Source organism: Ctenocephalides felis, unplaced genomic scaffold, assembly GCF_003426905.1.
Source record: "Ctenocephalides felis isolate EL2017-DRISC unplaced genomic scaffold, ASM342690v1 CF-g0.4_SCAFFOLD_01492, whole genome shotgun sequence".
Classification (NCBI taxonomy): Eukaryota; Metazoa; Arthropoda; class Insecta; order Siphonaptera; family Pulicidae; genus Ctenocephalides; species Ctenocephalides felis.
This window is the reverse complement of record NW_020537646.1, coordinates 48,990,884-49,015,619: the sequence shown is the minus strand read 5'-3', so window position 1 is coordinate 49,015,619 and position 24,736 is coordinate 48,990,884. Positions and strand designations below refer to the sequence as shown.

General features: G+C 29.4%; 1 protein-coding gene across 2 annotated transcripts in view; it reads left to right on the top strand.

The window, feature by feature from the left end:
* LOC113370306 (probable phospholipid-transporting ATPase VD) overlaps positions 1–24,736 on the top strand; it is a 420,055-nt gene that overhangs the window by 9,884 nt on the left and 385,435 nt on the right. For both annotated transcript variants that reach the window (XM_026610976.1, XM_026610975.1), the window contains exon 2: positions 17,376–17,580. In XM_026610976.1, coding sequence (XP_026466761.1) covers positions 17,376–17,580 — 205 coding nt within the window. The remainder of the gene's footprint in view (positions 1–17,375; positions 17,581–24,736) is intronic.

Below are 24,736 nucleotides of genomic sequence, written 5' to 3'. Positions count from 1 at the left end.
GTAACGCGTATTTGTTCTATGTTTACCCCCCATGTGATTGTTGCACTTGCCACTTCGTTCTACCTTGTAACTCTGAAATATATTCTTTATGCCAGCGTTTCCAAAAATGTTGCACAAGTTTTTGGAGTCGTTGATATCGAGAAAGTTTATTGTCAGGTATATCAAACACTGACGGATCTGGAGTTGAAATCAAGGATTTTCCAATGAGAAAATGACCAGGAGTTAATGAATCATAATCGTTAGGATCGGAGCTTAAAGGAGAAATTGGTCTTGAATTCAATATTGCTTCGATCTGGGTCAGAACCGTATAAAAATCTTCGAAGGTTAAAATGGCGTTTCCTAATATTCGTTCTAGGTGAGCCTTGCATGACTTTATGGCAGCTTCCCAAATTCCTCCGAAATGAGGAGAATTCGGTGGAATGTGCTTCCATGACACACCTTCGTTAATCATTTTATCAGTAATCTCGTTTTGATTTGACTTTCTTTGTAAAAATTTATACAGTTCCTTTAATCTAGAAGCTGCGCCTATGAAATTCGTTCCATTATCTGAATATATTTCGCGAGGTTTGCCACGTCGTGCCATAAATCGTTTTAATGTTGCCATGAAACTATTCGTCGTTAAATCAGATACTAATTCAATATGAATTGCCTTCGTAACAAAGCATACAAACAAACATATATACGCCTTTAATTTTTTTGTACCCTCTTGTTTGACGATCTCTTATTAAGACAGGACCTCCGTAATCTACTCCGCATATAAAAAAAGGTGATTGCGGCGTTACACAACTTTTAGGCAAATTACCCTTTAATGGATGGATCAATGTGGGTTTTACTTTAAAGCATGTTACACATTTTTGTACGATTGATCTTGTTAAGTTTCTACCTCCGATAGGCCAATAGGTATTACGCAACGTATTTAATAGCATTTGTGCTCCGCAGTGATAAATTTTAAATGCTCTTGATAGATTCATTAGCTATGCTTTTATTTCCTAGTGACATATAAGTATTCATAAAGTTTTTATCTTCGGTAAATAGATTTTGATTTATTCGTAAATCATTTGTGCGTGAAATATAGCATTTACAATTCGCATTGTTTTTTATATAATTTGTAAATGGTGTTGTAACAACAAACCTTCCGTCATTTGTCGTAGTCCTATTAGAAAAATGTAGTTTCGCTTTATTAAAATATTGTATGTCATTGCTTGCTTTCAAATCCCAAATTCTATTTTCTTGCGCTTTTACATTAGATCTACGATTGCATATTAAAAATGAATGTGAAGTATTAAGAGGTATGTTACCGGCAGAATGACATGAAATAATTTGTGGTGTATCAAGAGTCGGTGGTTGGTTCGAATTTCTGTGTAAGAGACTATGGTGATTTGAATTGCAAAAGGTACATCGACTCGATGAAAGGCATTGACTAACATTATGATTACACCGTAAACAATTAATGCATAATTTTAGTTCCTTTGCTTTGTTTAATCTATCTTCTGTAGATAGTGATCGAAATTTTGGGCATTTCTATGCCGAATGATAAGTCCCATTGCAAAACAGACAAATATTTTTGCAATTGGTTGATGTATCGTAAGACTTCGTTTGTTTTGCGTATTTAGTGTTAATTTCTTTAAAAATATTGAAATTTCCGGTTCTTGTCTCAGTTGGGTTTATAGCTTCTAACGTCATACAGCGTTGATTTAGAAAGCTATTGAGTTCGGCAAATGTAACTAATTCTGACCCTCTATATTCATGAGCATTTCCCACTCTTGGTGAGTTTTCTTGTCTATTTTAGAAATTATTAAATAATTAATTAGAGCGTCCCACTGGTCTACCGGTTGTTGCAACATTTTTAGACATCTTAAATGCTTAAATGCAGACATCTTAAACGTATCTATTAAATTACGAAGATCCTTACCCGATTCATTGTGCATGGCTGGATGATCAAATAATTTTTTAATATGGTTATTTACGATTATTTTCTTGTTTTCAAAACGCGTTTTTAATAAGTCCCACGCAATAATATAATTATCGGCCGTTGCCGGTAGTGATTCTATAAGATTAGCAGCATCCCCCTTTAGGCACGATTTTAAATAATAAAACTTTTGGGCATTGCCTATGTTTGAATCTTTGTGAATTAAACAAGAAAATGAATCGTAAAATTGCAACCAGTTTAAATAAGAGCCGTCAAATTGAGGTAAATTAATCTGAGGCAATTTAATGTTGTTAAGACTATTTGTCATATTAGAATCATTAAAGTTGTTTGAATTAATATCTGACTTATTTTGTGCTATTTGACTGAATTTTAATAAAGTTGATAGGCACCTTTTATATTTTTCAAAGTACTCATCTAATTCGATGTCCATTAACTTATTTATTTCATCTTCGTCCTCTAATAGCGTTGTTATATTGATAATGGTGTTTTCGAATATTTCAAATAATGGCCTTACCTCTTTGACATGGCCTTTTATATCTAAAATATCTAACTCAGAAATAGGTGTTTCTGACATTTGTTTACATATTTTCTCATATCTCGTTAATCGCGATTTCATTCCTCTTTGCTTCAGTTTTAATGATTTTAACGATTCCATTTTGACGTGGATTATAATTGTAAAAATGGTTAGTTTTAAGTGACCTGATTTCTGCTCCTTTGGCTCCAATTGATGTCTTGTATCTTCTTCGACTGCTGGATGTCAATTCGACTCGTCTGGACCAACGTTTTTTAGGGTGTTGCTTGAATTGAATTTTGCTTTTCGAAGGACCGATTGTAAATACTTTGATTTTGTAACTAGTAATATTTATTTTACTTTAATTACATAAATTACATCGTATTTATAATAATTTAATATGGTTTTATTACGTGTTGAATGATTTGAGTTTAATCTTATAATAAATCAATTGATGATTTTTTGTTTTCTATTTCGCATATACGCGCATGCTTTGATTGGCGCGAACAATATATATATATATATATATATATATATATATATATATATATATATATATATATATATATATATATATATATATATATAACAGATCTTAATCAAGCTTGCTTTGAATGAATCGATTCAAGAACCTTATTTCATATTTCTAAGAATTATTTAGAACAACTGATGAAAAAAAGATTAATTTTTTCCAAACTGAATTGTAAAAAATTGCGTAGGTAGATCACTCACTTCTTCATGTTCGGGTAGATGTTTCAGTTTTTGTTCGGAGGATTTTGATGAACGCTTGATTAACTCTTTTTTAAACTTAATACAAAACAACTAAATACTCACAACACAATGAATTTAATCTTTGTTGTACTTGATAACGAAAATGCTATTATTTTTTACTGTTTTGATTCACTATTATCAAATGTTGTTGAAATATGTTATATACCTTGCTATTGTTTTGATGATAACAAAGATCCCGTTGTTCCTCCGATTCACTGCGGTCGAGTTCTCCGTCGGGCTCTTATAAGGTCTTCTGTCGGGGTTGTTGTTTCCTTGATGGTAATATTACAAGTGTCTATACTTGATAAGTAACCTAGGTTTTGTACTCGGTCCTTGGTATTGTAGTCCTATTTGATTGGTTGTGATACCATCGATTGCCATTTCAGTGGTAGTCATATGAAGGATTGCTATATGTGGTTTATAATATTGCCTATAACCTAAGTTCGCTATATTAGAATATATTTGTTTCTTTTTGAATTTGCCCCAAAAAATTGATTTTTCGAATTGCCAACAATTTTGTTTATCATAAGTTTTTTTGTCATTTTTTTATCCTATAATTCCTTATTAATCCTGTTGATTTTTAACTATATTATTTAATGCCATAATACGGTTGAATTATTAAGTCCTATGGAAACTGGTTCAATTATAATAATTGTTGATTTTTGACTATATTATTTAATGCCATAATACGGTTAAAGTATTTTCCTTCATCGTGGAAATTGGCAAAAATAATCTTAATTCTGAAGCCTGGAAAAAATCCTACTGATGCAGTTTCCTACCGGCCCATTAGTCTTCTGTCTTGCCTCTAAAAAAATTTTGAAAAAGTTCAAAAGAATCATTAATATTTTAGAAGATAATAATTTTATGCCAAAACATCAATTTGGGTTCATTAGACAACACTCAACAATAGAACAAATACATAGAGTTGTGGATTCCATTTATAAAGCCTTTCACTTCAAAAAATATTGTTCAGCTCTTTTTCTTGACATAAGTCAGGCTTTTGGTAAAGTTTGGTATAACGGCTTGTTGTACAAATTAAAGAAGAATTTAACATACAACTATTATCTTCTCCTAAAATCATATCTGTGTGATAGAAGGTTCTTCATCAGTTTTAATGATGCTTCATCTAATGTTAAAAATATTTCTTCCGGAGTTCCCCAAGGTAGTGTTCTTGGTCCGCTGCTTTACATTATATGTACTGCTCATATACCTACAAATGCAGAAACCATGATTGCTACCTTTGCAGATGATACGGGAATTCTAGCTCAACATGGTAACCAACTGCTTGCCTCTACAAAAACATGTAGATGAAGTAGAAAATTGGATGAAACTATGGAGAATAAGAGTGAATAACTCTAAATCAGTTCACGTTACTTTTACTTGACGACAAGGTTCATGCACCCCTATTAGATTGAATGGTTATTTGGTTCCTGTATCCAATGTTGTTAAATATCTGGGAATACATTAGAGGTGGGAAACGAAACGGTTATCGGGGTTTTGTCAACTAGTTAAATAACTAGTTATTTTTCAACTATTAGTTATTTTTAACGATTCAACGCTGGCAACGTTAAGAAATTGATAGTTGAAATAACTGTTTCATTGAAAGTTGGTAATATGAAGTTTTTCTTATAAAAGTCAAGTTGACGTTGTCAACTGATTTGATGAATAAAAAGAAATAAATGTGAATTGTCACATTTATTACATATATATATATATATATATATATATATATATATATATCTTGATATTGTTTATTTCGACTTTGAAACATTATATGATAAAGTTTTTCAGCCACAAGTCGAAAAAATAAAACCAGAACGTAAATATAAATCTTTTTAATACGTTTCGAGCTATTCTGCTAGCTCATCATTCAGCTAACAAACAGAGTAATAAAACAAAGTAACAAAATAAAATAAAACAGAATTAAAATTATACATACCAAACCAGTTTTGCAAGTTATTAAACATACGAAAAATTATTTTATGTAAAATTTGACAAACATGAATATTTTGTTTTAAAAACAAAAAAATATGTGTATATAAAATTTTGAAAAATGAAATCAAGTAATCGAAATATATCGAATTCTGAAAGATAAAAGAAAATAAAAGAAAATATCAAGTGGTAAAAAATTGTTCAAATATTAAAATAAATCAGATTTACATATATTAATTAAATTTTGATAGCTGTCAAAAAGTAAAGAAGAAGAACTTCTCTTATTAACACAATGAGAATTTAAAAAAATGAAAACAGATTCAGCAAACCTTCTCAGGTCAACATTTTGTTCAATATATAAAATAACGGGATTGTTTAAGTCAAATGTGTGTTTAAAATTTTGCATATGGTCTGAAAGCATTGTTTTGTATTGATTTTTATTGTTTGAATTATATTTATGTTGAAGCATTCTCTTAGATATATATTGTGAACTCTCCCCAATATAGAATTTTTCACAATCATTACAATTCACCTTGTAAACGGAGTCAACAATTGTATTATGTGGTGTTTTTGATTTCAAAGGAGTATACAATGAATTTAGAGTATTTTCAAATTTGGAAACTAAAAGAAAACCTTCTTCAGAAAATATCTTTTTTAAAAAATAAGTGAAACTGCCTAAAAATGGTAAGGAAATAATACCTTTATATTGATTTAGAAAAGATGAAGAATTTATTAAACTAGTATCAACAGGTAACGAAAGGTTATTATTATTAATGTTAATTTTATTATTATTTAAATACTGCATACGGTTTTTTATAATATTATTAACTAATTTTAACGGATATGAATTATCTACAAGAATTTCGCGGATTAAATCTAAATTTTTGTTCCAAAAGATGTAATCACGTAAAAGAATAGCTCTATCAATTAAGGAAATAATAATAGAAATTTTGATCGAACGGGAATGAAAGGAAAAATAGTTAATGTAACGACCGGACCAAGTTGGCTTTTGATACCAGTTTGTATAAATTTTGTTATTATTAAATCTAATAATTTTAATATCTAAAAAGCTAATAGAATTGTCAACCTCTTAATCACAAGTGAACTGCAAATGTTTACTGAAAGAGTTAAAACAATTCAATGTATGGTTCATATAGTTATTATCTAAACATAAAAGAATGTCATCAACATATCTAAAATATATGAAGGGTTGAACAGGAAGTTTAGGCAAAACAGAATTTTCTAGAAGTTGTAAAGTCAAATCAGCCAAAGGGGGACTAACACTAGAGCCCATTGGCAAACCAAAAATCTGTGAATAAAATTTATTTTCAAAACAGAAATAAGTATTACTGAAAATGAATTTTAAAATGTATTTGAACCAAAATAAGTTTATAGAAGTGTGGGGTTGGATATCATTCCAACGATCTGAGATAGCATCTAACGCTAAGTCCCAAGGAACATTAGTAAAAAGCGATATGACATCAAAACTGACAAAAGAAAAATCAGGAGAAATTATTTAGACGTTTAACTAAATTGAAAGAATTGAAATCATTAAATTCCGACAAAATGGTGACCTTAGAAAGAATGGTGCTAATGTGCTTGGTAAGTTTACTTAAAGGAGTGTTAATATCAGAAACAATGGGTCTTATAGGTAAATCTGGTTTATGAACTTTAGGAAGACAATATAATTTAGGAAAATTAGGATGAAAAACTTTAAGGGAATATCCTAATGATTTAGTAATTTGTTTTTTGTCAATTAAATTATTAATAAGTTTTTGTGTCTGTCTATTTAAGTGATCTGTGGGATCATTGGCCAATTCGCTATAAAAAACTTCATCCTTCAACAAGTTATATGTTTTTGAAAGATAATCTTCCTTATTAAGAACAACAGTGAGATTACCCTTGTCTGCTCTCGTAACAATAATATCAGGATTGTCCTTCAAAAATCTTTTACATAAATTCAAATCTCTTAAAACTTCAAAATTCATATGAATGAAATTTTTATTAAATTTTTTCTTTATGAAAGATAGAAGGTTCTTACAGCAAACGGATCTAAATTTAGATTCTTTTTCAACATCCTTCAACTTTAAAATACCATTTAATTAATAACTGAGAATTTTTATAAAATTAAAGTTTGATTTAGATGGAGGAAGAGAAAAATTGGGGCCTAATGCAAAAATATATTTTGAGTTAGAAGGAATAGGTGTATTTGAAATTTTTTTTAACCACTTATCAATTAATTTTTCTTTTACCAGAGGAACAGAAAATTTGTTATGTTTTTCTAATAATTTATCGAATGTATGTATAATTTTAATTCTGTTTTATTTTATTTTGTTACTTTGTTTTATTACTCTGTTTGTTTTTTAGCTGAATGATGAGCTAGCAGAATAGCTCGAAACGTATTAAAAAGATTTATATTCACGTTCTGGTTTTATTTTTTCGACTTGTGGCTGAAAAACTTTATCATATAATGTTTCAAAGTCGAAATAAACAATATCAAGATATTACTCCTAGGCCTGCAGAGGATGAAGTAGTATTCCTGTGTCCAACTATATGGAACCACATTTAGGATTTCAAGATTTCTCTACACATCATAATTGTCATCAATGTCCAAGATCTCTTCCAGTTCGATCTTCTAATTCGTTTTTTAAAATTATCGAGTTGCATTATGGATACCAAACCAGGTTAAAACTTTCTTGCTATTCTTCTTTGAATTTAAAATTAATTAAAGTTATTAACAAACGTAATTTTCTATTACGTTGTAGGAAATTCAAATTAATTCCTAAAGTTTTTGATGCAAATATTATTTTGAGAAAATTTAATCATTTATCTTCTTTGACTCTTAACAAAAAACTATGTAGTATAAGTTTTGAAGCTATGTCTTTGGAAATTAAAAATTGTTTTTCCAACATTCATTTTCTTAATTCCAAAATCGATGATTTGGTTAAAGGTTTGCATTCTATAGTTGAACCCTTTATTTTGAATAATTTTTTTGAGTTAGAAAAAATCAAGTATGGGGCCGTTCAAGTATTACGTAAGCACTATAGGGGGGCGGGGGGGTTATTGATTTGCTTATTTTGCTTATTTTTGGTAAGAAATTTGCTTACTTTTGATGACAAAGGGGGGGGGGGGGGGTAAATAATTGTCATAAATCTGCTTACGTAATACTTGAACGATCCCTATGACAGAATTTTTTTGAATTTTAAACGGTTACATATTAAAAAATTCGATAAATTATTAGAAAAACATAACAAATTTTCCGTTCCACTGGTAAAAGAAAAATTGATTGATAAGTGGTTAAAGAATTTTTCAAATACACCTATTCCTTCTAACTTAAAATATATTTTTGCTTTAGGCCCCAAATTTTCTCTTCCTCCATCTAAATCAAACTTTAATTTTATAAAAATTCTCAGTAATTTAGAGAATGGTATTTTAAAGTTGAAGGATGTTGAAAAAGAATCTAAATTTAGATCCGTTTGCTGTAAGAACCTTCTATCTTTCATAAAGAAAAATTTAAATAAAAATTTCATTCATATGAATTTTGAAGTTTTAAGAGATTTGAATTTATGTAAAAGATTTTTGAAGGACAATCCTGATATTATTGTTACGAGAGCAGACAAGGGTAATCTCACTGTTGTTCTTAATAAGCAAGATTATCTTTCAAAAACATATAACTTGTTGAAGGATGAAGTTTTTTTTATAGCGAATTGGCCAACGATCCCACAGATCACTTAAATAGACAGACACAAAAACTTATTAATAATTTAATTGACAAAAAACAAATTACTAAATCATTAGGATATTCCCTTAAAGTTTTTCATCCTAATTTTCCTAAATTATACTGTATTCCTAAAGTTCATAAACCAGATTTACCTATAAGACCCATTGTTTCTGATATTAACACTCCTTTAAGAAAACTTACCAAGCACATTAGCACTATTCTTTCTAAGGTTACCATTTTGTCAGAATTTAATGTTTCCAATTCTTTCAATTTAGTTAAACGTCTAAATAATTTACAAATTCCTCCTGATTTTTCTTTTGTCAGTTTTGATGTCATATCGCTTTTTACTAATGTTCCTTGGGACTTAGCGTTAGATGCTATCTCAGATCGTTGGAATGATATCCAACCCCATACTTCTATAAACTTATTTTGGTTCAAATACATTTTAAAATTCATTTTTAGTAATACTTATTTATATTACTTTTAGTAATACTTATTTCTATTTATTTATTGAAAATAAATTTTATTCACAGATTTTTGGTTTGCCAATGGGCTCTAGTGTTAGTCCCCCTCTGGCTGATTTGACTTTACAACTTCTAGAAAATTCTGTTTTGCCTAAACTTCCTGTTCAACCCTTCATATATTTTAGATATGTTGATGACATTCTTTTATGTTTAGATAATAACTATATGAACCACACATTGAATTGTTTTAACTCTTTCAGTAAACATTTGCAGTTCACTTGTGAACAAGAGGTTGACAATTCTATTAGCTTTTTAGATATTAAAATTATTAGATTTAATAATAACAAAATTTATACAAACTGGTATCAAAAGCCAACTTGGTCCGGTCGTTGCATTAAATATTTTTCCTTTCATTCCCGTTCGATCAAAATTTCTATTATTATTTCATTAATTGATAGAGCTATTCTTTTAAGTGATTACATCTTTTGGAACAAAAATTTAGATTTAATCCGCGAAATTCTTGTAGACAATTCATATCCGTTAAAATTAGTTAATAATATTATAAAAAACCGTATGCAGCATTTAAATAATAATAAAATTAACATTAATAATAATAACCTTTCGTTACCTATTGATACTAGTTTGATAAATTCTTCATCTTTTCTAAATCGTTATAAAGGTATTATTTCCTTACCATTTTTAGGCAATTTTACTTATTTTTTAAAAAAGATATTTTCTGAAGAAGGTTTTCTTTTAGTTTCCAAATTTGAAAATACTCTAAATTCTTTGTATACTCCTTTAAAATCAAAAACACCACAAAATAGAATTGTTGACTCCGTTTACAAGGTGAATTGTAATGATTGTGAAAAATTCTATATTGGGGAGAGTTCACAGTATATATATATAAAAAAATGCTTCAATATAAATATAATTCAAACAATAAAAATCAATATAAAACTATGCTTTCAGACCATATGCAAAATTTTAAACACACATTTGACTTAAACAATCAAACAACTTAAACAACAAAATGTGAGAAGGTTTGCTGAATCTGTTTTCATTTTTTTAAATTCTGAATGTGTTAATAAGAGAACTTCTTCTTCTTTACTTTTTGACAGCTATCAAAATTTAATTAATATATGTAAATCTGATTTATTTTAATATTTGAAAAATTTTTTACCACTTGATATTTTCTTTTATTTTCTTTTATCTTTCAGAATTCGATATATTTCGATTACTTGATTTCATTTTTCAAAATTTTATATATACATATTTTTTTGTTTTTAGAACAAAATATTCATGTGTGTCAAATTTTACATAAAATAATTTTTCGTATGTTTAATAACTTGCAAAACTGGTTTGGTATGTATAATATTAATTCTGTTTTATTTTATTTTGTTACTTTGTTTTATTACTCGGTTTGTTTTTTAGCTGAATGATGAGCTAGCAGAATAGCTCGAAACGTATTAAAAAGATTTATATTTACGTTCTGGTTTTATTTTTTCGACTTGTGGCTGAAAAACTTTATCATATATATATATATATATATATATATATCTATACATATACATATATATTAGTGATGAGCGTTGAATCAACGAACGGTTATTTTCAACCGTTTCTTCTTCGTTAACTAACTAACCGTTTCGTCGCAACGAAATAACTAGTTGAAAATCAACTGGTTTCGAAGCAGTTGAAAACATGGCGGCCAGTTAGTTTTTTCAACGATATAGGAATTCGTTCGCTGTCGAAAACGAACGTAGGCAGGTACCTGCGTCGGAAAGGATCAACTAATACTATGAAAATCGCTTATTGTTAGGCTACTGCTTTTATAATATTGCAAATGTACATGTACATCTTGAAACTTGCAACACGCGCCAAATCGTTTAATTTTAGAAAATCAGTTACATTTATTATAGTTTTCAATGGTTAATATTTTTCATAAAAATCTCATAGCATTTGTCTTGTAATAATTTTTTTAAACTAAACCTGAAAATTGATTTTTTATTTTTCATAACATTTTATATAACTATACATTTTTATATTGCTATTTTTATATAACATGTAAATTCGATGTTTTAGTATATGGCTTTGCTGTAATGAAAATATTTAAGTTTTTTAAATTAAACCTTTATATATATATATATATATATATATATATATATATACATAGATAAAAGAAGAGTATATAAATATGTATATATATATATGTGTGTGTGTGTGTGTGTAATAAATGTGACAATTCACATTTATTTCTTTTTATTCATATAATCCAACGTCAACTCGACTTTTATAACAACAAACTTCATATTACCAACTTTCAATGAAACAGTTATTTCAACTATCAGTTTCTTAACGTTGCCAGCGTTGAATCGTTAAAAATAACTATAGTTGAAAAATAACTAGTTATTTAACTAGTTGACGAAACCCCGATAACCGTTTCGTTTCGTTGACGGCAAAACCGTCAACGACCCACCTCTAATATATATATATATATATATATATATATATATATATATATATATATATATTTCACATTTATTATTATTAATACTAAGGTTTAATTTAAGAAACTTAAATATTTTTGTTACAGCAAAGCCATATACTAAAACATCGAATTTACATGTTATATAAAAATAGCAATATAAAAATATATAGTTATATAATAATGTTATGAAAAATAAAAAATCAATTTTCAGGTTTGGTTTAAAAAAAATATTACAAGACAAATGTTACGAGAATTTTATGAAAAAATATTAACCATTGAAAACTATAACTAATAAATGCAACTGATTTTCTGAAATTAAACGATTTGGCGCATGTTGCAATTTCTTTTACTCGTAATATGTACCCGCACATCGGCAATATTACAAAAGCAGTAGCCTAACAATAAGCGATTTTCATAGTATTAGTTGATCCTTTTTGAGGTCAGATCTAGGTTTTAGGTACCTGCGTACGTTCGTTTTCGACAACGAACGAATTTCTATATCGTTGAATAACTAACTGGCCGCCATGTTTTCAACGACTTCGAAACCAGTTGATTTTCAACTAGTTATTTTGTAACGACGAAACCGTTAGTTCGTTAACGAAGAAGAAACGGTTGAAAATAACCGTTCGTTGATTCAACGCCCATCACTAGAATACATTTAGATAGAAGACTAACCTGGCATGAACATATTTTAAAGAAGCGCCAGCAGCTTGAATTAACATGTAGGCAACTTAAATGGTTAATGGGCTGGAAATCACAAGTCACAATAGAAAATAAACTCCTAATATGCAAGACAATTATTAAACCAATATGGTCCTACGGCCTACAACTATGGGGTGCGGCCAGTAAATCGAGCAAAAGGAGAAGAAATTAGTCTTTACTGCACCAGATACAAAGCTCGTCTAAGTCGTCATCCAAACGTATTAGCGTTAGATCTGCTCAAGTCTTTGCCACCAAAGTGTCTCAAAAAATCTGCAATGATTTACTACAAAATGTAACATAACATCTAAGAAGGTGCTATCGCAGGATAGCGATCCTTCTAAAGCAGTTAAATAATATATAACTGTAACAATATGTAGCTGAATGTACTTTGAAGCTATACAAAGAGCTTGCGATGAAAAATGAATAAAAAAAAATATATCGCCATATAAATCTGCCTCTAGGAGATATTCATCCACTAGATTTAGTCCAGTCATTTGGTGCAAAAAAGGGCTGTTGCCGGTATAGTACTCGGAGAATTCTGAAAATTGGTAATCTTATAGATTTCCAGGTGCTCTTTACGAATTTCAACTTTGCCATATTGGAAAAATGGCGTCAAAAAACAGCTTTTTTGAAATATCTCCTTTCCGGCTCATTCCACGATAAAAGCTTGTACGATTTAAACTAGATAAAATTCCTACAATTCTTTCGAAAACCGTTTTTTTGTAAACTAAATAGTTCGAGAGTACGGGCGCCTCAATGTCTTTGCTGCTCTCGACTTCGTATCGGATTTCCTCATATCTAACTGCATAATTTGACTGCTCTTTGAATTTGACCACATCCTCTCTAATAAATAAATATTTTAAATGTTAAATTAAGCGAATAATATCTAGAAATAATTCAAATATTTTTCTCTTTTTTTTGCTGATAATTGAACACTTCAATGGCAAAATAGAACTAGAGAAAAATTTCTATAATTTATTCAATATCTTTTATTGTATCTTTATAATGTAATTTTATTGAATAAATTATATCAAAATTGTAACATATTAACATTGTTATGATGTCCTTGTTATAATGGTATCACGGACGGCTTAACGGACGGCTTATAAAATTATTTTAATAAATAAATAAACTAGTGGTGTATGGCATCGTGCCTTAAGGCAAATTGCTGGAACTTCCCGTACCGTAACGAAATGTTCGGGGAATATTAAATGTTTTCAAATATATTATTATAAATACTGCAGCATTATACACTGAATCACATAGTGGAAATTATTTATTTAAAGTATATAAGTCAGGTATAAAACTTTAGCTAGAATTAAAATTGAAATCTGAATTATTTTTGATAAAAAAAAATAAATAATCTTTTTCTCCGAAAGCAATTGTTTCGTCAACACAAGCAGAGTTTTTTGAATCTGTGGGGATCAAGCAGGCCAGCCATGAAAAAACAATTGGACTTGTCATATTTTTATATCATTAATTTTTATAATCAATAAATTTTATATATTTTTATACAAGTGGAGTTAGTACTTTCATATACAGTACTACTCCCACATTGGTGACCCACGACGCTTGAGATGAAGAAATTGAAATCTGAATTATTTTTGATAAAAAAAATAAATAATCTTTTCTCCGAAAGACAATTGTTTCGTCAACACAAGCAGAGTTTTTTGAATCTGTGGGGATCAAGCAGGCCAGCCATGAAAAAACAATTGGACTTGTCATATTTTTATATCATTAATTTTTATAATCAATAAATTTTATATATTTTTATACAAGTGGAGTTAGTACTTTCATATACAGTACTACTCCCACATTGGTGACCCACGACGCTTGAGATGAAGACAAAGAAGGAGTATTTTTCGAGGATTTAAGAAACAATATAGATTTTGATGCAGCACCATAATCACTGGTCTTCAGTGACTACTTATAAGGTACGTCCAGTCCTCGGTTCATCGTAGTTAACGCACTTACTACTTGAACCGGTCTTTCGTGGTTACCCATTTGGTATACCCGGACCTCAGTGTTTATTGCTGACACAAAAAATAATTTGGAGCCTAGACTTTTCATTGGAATGCAATTCAACCTCTCCTTGTCTGTTAACTCAACAAATCGTCTTTTGATGCTACCTCCCATTATCGGTGACAGCGACGAGTCAAAACAAAATGATGACATAAATTATTTATTGGATTCCATAATTCTGGACTCTTATGTTAAAGAACCCAATGATCCTGATATGGATAAAGAGCCAACTTCTTTCTCTGATAAGAACCCATCAGGTACGAATGCAACGCCTGCAGAAATGGAAACTGTATCCATAAATAATGCATTCCAAACATTAAGTAATTCTGATATAACTAATACCAATTAGATCGAGGCTGAATCTTAGAAGTTCACCGACATCGAGGTTCAGGAAATTCACCACATGATTTTTATTCCGAACCTTATGCAGAGTATGGAGATGATGGAAGGTCGAATTACTTACCATAGGGTGGATCTGCCGACGAAACATTGGAATTAATGTTTATATTAATTGACTAGTACCACAATACTGCTATAATCTGCTTTCCCACCATATTTTTATAACGTGTTTCCCTGTATTTTCTTTTTAAACTGCGAGGTCAACACTGGGCAGGGAGTGTGTGGGGATCAAGCAGACTAGTCATGAAAAAACAATTGGACTTGTCATATTTTTATATCATTAATTTTTATAATCAATAAATTTTATATATTTTTATACAAGTGGAGTTAGTACTTTCATATACAGTACTACTCCCACAAATCATTGAAATCGGATGCTTATTTCTCTCAAAAATCGCCGTTTTTTGTACATTTAGCTATTTATCTTCGAACTGACTGGACCTACCTTTGCCGAAAACTAATAACCAATTCTCCCAATCATTACAAATTTAATGTTTTTTAGATAATTCAAATCGGATGCTCCGTTCTCTCAAAAACTCGATGTCTATTTTCTGCACTCTTTTGCTCTTTATCTCCGTAACGGCTGGATCTGCCTTTGTCAAAAACATATCAGCACATCTCCCTGTCAATAGGAATTGAATGTTTTTTGAACTATTCGAATCGGTTGATCCGTGCGGCCGAAAACGTGGACGAAAGAATGCGGTCATAAAAAACACACACACATACGTTTTTTGTGTGTATGTGAACAGATTTTTTGCCGTAAATCGACGTTTTCTCAAAACGGCTGGACCGATCTCAAAAATTTAAAAGCCATAAGATGCATCTCGTTGAAGACTAGCGTTTATCAATTTTGTCCGACGAACAGCCAAGCCGTTTCTTTGTAAATAGCAGAAGAGTGAAAAAAAATTTGTCCACGGTTTAGCTCCCAATTCTGAACCGATTTTGTAATTCAAAAACTGTTTGAAAAATATTGGTTGGTAATCGATCTGTTTAGTTTTTGGTAAAGATCGACCGGGCCGCTTTCTTGTAATAAAGTGTTTCAAAAAAAAAAAAATTCGGCGATTTTTATGATTTTTTTTTTGACGGTAGATATCATAGTCTTATATATCATACTACGACACCTCGTTATTATTTACACATATCGGGAAGATATCAAGTTCAATATTCACTGATGACGACATCAAATTGTATGTCGAAACGTTTGGAATTGAAGATTAATTTATAAATTCTTGTTGTTTTTTATGTATAGCCCTAAGAGAATTTTAAAGAATCAACTCTGACGATCATTGCACGAAACTTTGATGGATGACGTTGGTTTGCATCAATGAGAGACAGTTTGAAATCGGCTTAGACGTTTTTGATAAAATTCCGGCAAAGGGTAAAATTTTGTTTCACCTACACATAAGCAAATCATATTTTTGGCGAAAACATAAACATATATGTTACTTCCTCTTTCTTAGGGTTAAGTTATAGTAATCGCAAAAAAATCGATGAAATTTTTCACATATCTTTACGTTTCAAAGGTTTCATTTTGACATACCTTAGAAAAAAATTGATTTATTTGTGTGTGTGAGCATGTGTGTTCGGTTACAAATTTAAGGTACGATACCATGCACCACTAAACTTCTCGTAGGGTAAGTTATTGTAATCGTCCAAAAACCTCAGAAAAAATGGATGTGTGAGTGTGAGTGTGTGTATATATGTATGGATACAATTTTTCGGTCACGTTTTCGGGCGCACGGATCAACCTATTTAAATGGTTCAAAAACATTCGATTTCTATTGATAGGGAGATGTGTTGATTAGTTTTTGGTAAAGGCAGGTCCAGCAGTTACGGAGATAAAGAGCAAAGAGTTTTTGAGAGAACGGAGCATCCGATTTGAATGATCTAAAAAACATTCAATTAGTAATGATTGGGAGAAGTGGTTATTAGTTTTTGGCAAAGGCAGGCCCAGCCATTTCAAAGATACGGAGCTAAATGTGCAAAAAATGGCAGTTTTTGAGAGAACTAAGCGTCTGATTTAAATGATTTAAAGAACTTTCTGCTTGTCTTAACAAAATAATTGATTTAAAAATTTTCTTTTGTTTCAACATTTCTTTCTCAATTTTTTTTTCAAAAAAATTTTTTTTGTATAACGAAAATAATTCAGATTATATTTTTAATTCTGACTATAGTTTTAATATACTTTAAACAAATAATTTCAACTTTGCAATTCAGTATATATAATTCTTATAAATATTAGACAATGTTACAATATTTATAATTATCTATGATTAAATGATTTATTATTGCATGATCTATTCGAAATCATTCAGTATTTTTCGAACATTTCGTTACGGTACGGGAAGTTCCAGCAATTTGTCTTAAGACACGATGCCAAACACTCCACTAGTTCATATACATTTTTGTTATTAGCAGTTCATTTTCTATTACAGTGAATTCGATCAATATAAAAAAGTTCTTTGGCAAAATGTTCGGGTCGGAGATATGGTTCATCTTTCGAATAATGAAGTAGTCCCAGCAGATGTATTACTACTGAAATCATCAGATCCACATGGAATTTGTTATTTGGATACGTGTAGTTTGGATGGCGAAACGAACCTGAAACAAAGACAAGTACCGCTTTGTTATCTTGAAAATGTGAGTTGCGTATTACATATTTCTTATTTATTAATTGATAAATTGCACATTTATATTTATTATGTATTTTTCATGTTTTTATACAACTATGGGGGTCACTAAGTAGAATTAATTCACAGTTGAATTTAAGTATTTTTAAAATTTCCTTATTGTATCAAATTAATTGGTATTTGGTATCAATGCGATTGTTATCAAGTGAAAAAGCTAAGCGCGGAGAAAGTAATTTGCTTGTGTTTATTCGCTTGCATTAAAAACATAGGCATTCATGATTATTCATATTTTGAAACATAAACAACTATTTGCTAATGCAATATATATGACTTTGAAGATTGAAGATTTTAAAAACTCACTTACCTCTTTCAGATAAACGATTTTAATTTTCTAACAAGGAAACCTTCAGGTTTACTTTTGAAAAAACTTCGCATGGTGATAGAGTTGATAGTCAAACCGAACCCCAAAAAATATTATAGGTCTATGATAAGGGGTTTAATTATAAAAATTAATTCAAATTGCGATAATTGCGCAACTCGCTATATCTCCGCGTGTAGAATTTTCTGTTAAGGGGGGCGATACATGTAACAAGAAAAAAAAAATCGTTTGTTTTTTTTTGCATAAATCGTTACAATAACATCTCAAAAATATGCCTGTAAATATTCAAAACAAAATTATCAATATTTATACAATAAAAACTCATTTAAGTGCCACGCCTCAACTCGACGCTTGAGTGCTATTGTACTCTTATCTGTTTCTGTGTCAAAACTTTAAACGCGTTTTTCTCAAAACGACATTTTTGAAATTTGCGGGCGGGATAACTCAAAAAGTTCTCAACCGATTCCAATGAAATTTTGCACACATATACTTTACAGTAATAGCTTCTAGTTAAACCTCAAACATTCCAAAAAAATTTTCAAAAATTAACCCTTTTACCAAAAAAAACCATTGAAAAAAAGGTGAAAAATCGAACTTTTTTTTCTAAGGTGTGCCAATTTACGATTTTGTGACTTTTTTAATTTTTTTTTAGTTTAACTAGAAGATATATGTTTTATGAACACGTACAAACTAATTTTTTTAAATTCAGATCACCGTACGAAAAGTGAGAACGCCCGCAAATTGATGGCGTTTTCCGAGAGGGTCTTGGCAGATTTATTTTTACGGCAGCCATTTAAAAAAAAAATTAAAAAAAAATTTTTTTTGTGTATTTTAATATAAAATAAATAACCCTAAAAAAGTTCAAAAAGATTCAATCATTCCTTCCCAGTTTAAAAAGTCCTCAAAAAATGGTAAAAATTAAGGCGATTACATGTATCGCCCCCCTTAATGTGTTGGGGTGACCGTGCGGTTAGAGTTGACAGTCGTGTGCTTTTTGTAGAAGTCGAAGGCTGATATGCGCGAGTTCGAACCCTGGTAGAAATAAATTTTTTTTTATCTTCCCGTAAGTTATTGTAATCATCTAAAAATCGAAATTCAAAATTTTTACATTTCTTCACGACTTGAAGGTTTCTGAACATTTTGGCATACCCCAGAAAAAATGGATGGATACAATTTTCCAGTCACGTTTTCGGGCGCACGGACCAACCGATTTGAATGGTTCAAAAAACATTCGATTCCTATTGATAGGGAGATGTGCTGATTAGTTTTTGGCAAAGGCAGGTCCAGCAGTTACGGAGATAAAGAGCAAAGAGTGCAGAAAATAGAAATCGAGTTTTTGAGAGAATGGAGCAACCGATTTGAATGATCTAAAAACCATTCAATTTGTAATGCTTAGGAGAAGAGATGATTATTTTTTGGCAAAGGCGGCATTTCTAAGATACAGAGCTAAATGTGCAAAAATGGCAGTTTTTTGAGAGAACTAAGCGTTCGATTTAAATGATTCAAAGAACATTCTACTTGTTTTAACAAAATAATTGATTTTGGAAAATTTTTTTTTTTTTGTATATTGAAAATAATTCAGATTTCAATTTTAATTCTGACTAAAGTTCTAATATACTTTAAACAAATAATTTCAACTTTGCTATTCAGTTTATATAATTCTTATAAATATTAGACAGTGTTACAGTATTTATTTATAATAGTCTATTTGAAAACATTTAATATTCCTCGAACATTTCGTTACGGTACGGGAAGTTCTAGCAATTTGCCTTAAGGCACGATGCCATACACCCCACTAGTTTTATTTCATTTTTACTTATATATGGTTAATTATTATAATAAATAATAATAATTAATAATTTGTTATATATACTATATAAATGTATGATATTTGTCGTTTAATACGTAAATATATGATATTGTAAGTGGTTGATATATATGTATATATGATTTAGTAGTTAATTTTGATGTTGAAATATATGAGTGAGTTCTTGAGGGCGATACATCAAACAAAGAAATTCTTTGTTTGATGTATCGCCCTCAAGAACTCACTCATATGTATATATATATATATATATATATATATATATATATATATATATATATATATATATATATATATATATATATATATATATATATATATTGTATGATTCTGAATTTGATGTTGACATATGTATTAACAAAGTATTAACAATTGAATTGGAGTGAAAAGAAAAAATTCACTCCAATTCAATTGTTTTAATTTTTAATTTCATTTTTAGTTTCCACTGAATGAAGGCTAGGATTATAGCCGAAACGTATGAATTTAAAATAAATTTTTGAAAGAAATTCATGTTTTTTATTGATGTTATGCCCGATTATTAGACTTTGTTAATACATATGTCAACATCAAATTCAGAATCATACAATATATATATATATATATATATATATATATATATCTGAATGAGTTCTTGAGGGCGATACATCAAACAAAGAAGAGGCAAAGATTTATAAAATAATATTTAATTCCAAACGTTTCGACATTCAATTTAATGTCATAATCAGTGGATCTAAAAACAGTATAAAAATTAAATAACTATTAATTATGAAATAAGTGGATTGGTATAGAAACTATAAATATAAGAGAAAATTTAACAGAACAGCAACACTTAACAACAAACAGAATATAAAATATAGAAAAGGTAATAGAAACTAGATATTAAATAGATAAAAAAGAAAAAAGAATATATATATATATATATATATATATATATATATATATATCTTATATATAAAATTCTTCTGTAACAATGTAAGTTTCATTAATCCTCCTAAACTATAATTCGGATTTTCATGAATCTTCCTGAAGTTTGATCGGGAAATTTTCTAGAATGTTTTGATTCACAGAAATATAGTTAGATTGTAGAAATAAATGGAAAAAAATACAAAAAACCGCTTATCATTGTTTGACCTTTAAAATATTTAAGGCATGGTTTGACATTAAAAACAAATGACAACTGTCATTTGCCAAACATTTCTATTCACTTATAGGCTAAGGCAATATTAAAATATAATAAATTCATGATTATAAATAAGGAAAATGTAATGTCTACATTATTATTGCCGAAAAGCAGCTGAGATATGCCAAAAATTAAATTAATATAATATGCAAATAATATAACATGCGTTTGACAAGTGATGATGCAGTCTGCGCATGTCTGACGTGCGCGTGGTTTGCTTTTGCTTGCAATAATTTTGTCTGCGCACTTTGCGAACAGATTCGCCGTACGAATTCGTGCAAAGGAGAGAGCCATAAGTGATTGCGCTCAAAAATATTCAATTTGCAGTCGTTTTGCCTTACTATACTAAGTTACAATACAAAAAAAATTATTTAGAAGTTTCATTGTGTCAAAAATTCATATGGTTGGCATTTTGTACGGAATATTTACTCAATGGAGCGCTTTCGGTCTGAACTTTTTTTTACTGTTTTCCATTTCGTTTGGAATTTTGGAACTAGGTTTATCTTACTCTTCATAAGTGAAAACAATTTAGACTCCTTTACCACTTCTCGGCTGGATGACATTTTTTTTTCAGTGGTCTAATTTTACTTTTTTCAAAATAACGTTGGGTATCGATAAAAGAACTAATTATAAGAGAAAAATGTTTAATAATGTTTTTCAAAAAAGAAAATACTTTTCAAGTTACTGGCTACTGAAAATTTGTTTCTTTTTTCCGTTTTTCATCGTTTTTTGCTAATATCTTCAAAAATATACATTTTAACGAAAATCATGTAATGAACAAAATTATATCAATAAAAATCCTAATAAATCGCTATTTTACAGTGTTCTAGGAACAATATTAGGGTAATTATGAAAATGGGTTTTTATAGTTCTCATAATAAGCTTCAAAAGAAGTACTTCTGCATGTAAATTGAGTGAGCTATCATGCAATTAAAAGACGCATACAATGTTTTTTTTTTATTTAAATCAAATAGTTTATGAGTGCCATTACCACCAAAATTAAAAATAATCGTTTTCCATCTAGAATTAACTTGGTTTGAGAGATCTTGATGGATTCTAGAAAATACCATAACATTAGTACAATCGATTTTCAAAAAACTCATGATTTCATAAAAAAATCCATTTAATAAAACAACCAATTTCTCATTATAATATCTCTGAAAGAATACGTATAAAAGTATATATATGAAAATTCAAGGTATTTTTCAGACTAATTATTGGTTTTTATTATTTTTTTGTTACACAAATATTGATAGAGTTCTAATTGTTTAAAGAGTGCGCGGCTGTCCAACCGGAGTGTCTTTCGAGCCCTTTAATCCTTCGCCGTTTCAAAATAAGAGAAGTTACGGTAAAATTTATGATAAAGAAAGTTGTAGTTCATTTAATCACCTTTAAAATAATATATTACAAGTTATGATAAAATCAGAATTAAAAGAGTTATAATCCAATTAATGCGGGGGGTGGTGACGAATTTGCAAATTGTTTTCACTTCTGAACTTTAGATTAAGATTAGCTGGGCATACGCTCTTTTCCTCTTCATTTAACGCAATAATTTTGTTGATAGTAGGTTGAATAGAGCACATGTGAACAAAATTTGACAAATTAATTCACTTCAAATATGAACGTAAGTAATAATGTATATTGAATTATTAGTGTGAAAAATGCAATTTAGATATTAAAATACTAAAAGCCAGTTAAAATATGGTACGAAATTATAAAAATTGTAGGCAACATTATTGAAGCAATTATTTTGGGTAGAAAAATCCAAGGTGATATTGTACCTTGACCGCATGCTATATATTAATTCTTTCTGAATTTGTTATACTTTTTAAAAGATTTCAATTTTCAACACGTGTATCTATGCTATGACAATAAATACATGGTGATAAATTTGGAAAATAATGTTTTAGCCGTAAATGAACCAAAAATTATTCATTTAAACATCCACATCTACAGGTATGTCTGAAAATATTGTATAACCCTTAAATTCAATAAAATAAATTGAACTATTGGAAATAAATTTGTTCTATAAATCGCAGTGTATAATTTTTAATATATAATTTTATTGAATATATTTTAATATTTGTTAAAGGAATAATTAAAGTGTTAACTGTGGGAATTGAGAATAATCATTTTATTTGAAACAGTACTACATTTAACATCACTCATATATTGGTGTAAATAGTAACTCGAAAAATAATAATGATTATTTTTAACTGAACGGTATAAATATTAGTATAGGATATTAAAAAAAACGTAGAGGCGAGTACAGGACAACGTCTGTCGGGTCATCTAGTATATATATATATATATATATATATATATATATATATGTAAATATATATATATATATGTAATATATATATATATATATATATATATATATATATATATATTTTAGCAAACCCGACGATCTCTGTTTCGCCACCAGATGGTTTCGTGAGAAAGATGAAGAAATTTTTTGTTTGTTTTATATTTGAAAAGGAAAAATTTGATTATTACACAACAGTAATGAATTTATTTCGATTACAAAAATGAAGTGTTTTTCAATTGAACTTCTCTAGGTAAATGAAAGTGAATCCGCAATTTATACGTTTCATTAAAGTGTTCTTTGGTAAACCACATTTTTTGTTTTTTGGTCTGACGTTAACACAAACAAAGCGGATGGTTTCCCAACTCGTGAATAGGAAACGTATAACTGCCCATGTGAAAAACAATGATTTTCTAAATATTTTTTTTGAAAGTTATCCCGCAAACACTAAGCGATTGGCCTTGCGACTTGTTATTGCGAACGCAAGGCGAACTGGAAATTGCAATTGTTTGAAGTCAAACGGAAGACCAGTCAGAATCATTAGTATGTCACCAAATCGCCAGAAATTTTTGTTTAAACATCATTATTCTTCGCGGCAAGAATTGCTCGTTGACTTGACCAAGCATAATTCTGATAGTTCTCACTAATGTCATTACTCGAATTTTTAATTACGGTGCGTGAAGTTCCAGCAATTCGCATTAAGGGACGATGCCATGCACAACTAATTTTCTTAGCTATAAACCTTGCGGAGCCCGAAACCTTTCCAACGAATGCAAAATTGTCGAAATCGGTTCGTGCATTTTGGAGTTATTTCGTCGGACAGAAAAACCCGACTTATTTTTATATATATAGAAGATAATCTATTTGAAATTATTTAAAACAATCATTGATTATTTTTATAACTAGAATTTTTAATTACAGTGCGTGAAGTTCCAGCAATTTGCATTAGGGCACTATGCCATGCATCACTCATTTTCTTAGCTATAAACCTTGCGGAGCCCGAGACCTTTCCAACGAATTTAAAATTGTCAAAATCAATTCGTGCGTTCTGGAGTTATTTTGTCAGGAAGGAAAATCCGACTTATTTTTATATATATAGAAGATAATCTATTTGAAATTATTTAAAACAATTATTGATTATTTTTATTACTCGAATTTTTAATTACGGTGCGTGAAGTTCCAGCAATTTGCATTAGGGCACCATGCACCACTAATTTCCTTAGCTATAAACCTTGCGTGGCCTGAGATCTTTCCAACGAATGCAAAATTGTCAAAATCGATTCGTGCGTTCTAGAGTTATTTCGGCAGGAAGGAAAACTCGACTTATTTATATATATATAGAAGATATATATATATATATATATATATATATATATATATATATATATATATATTAGAGATGGGCTTATTATATCCGAAGCCGGATCGACTCGGATTTGACTCCGCTTCAGAGAGGAGTTATATCCGCTTA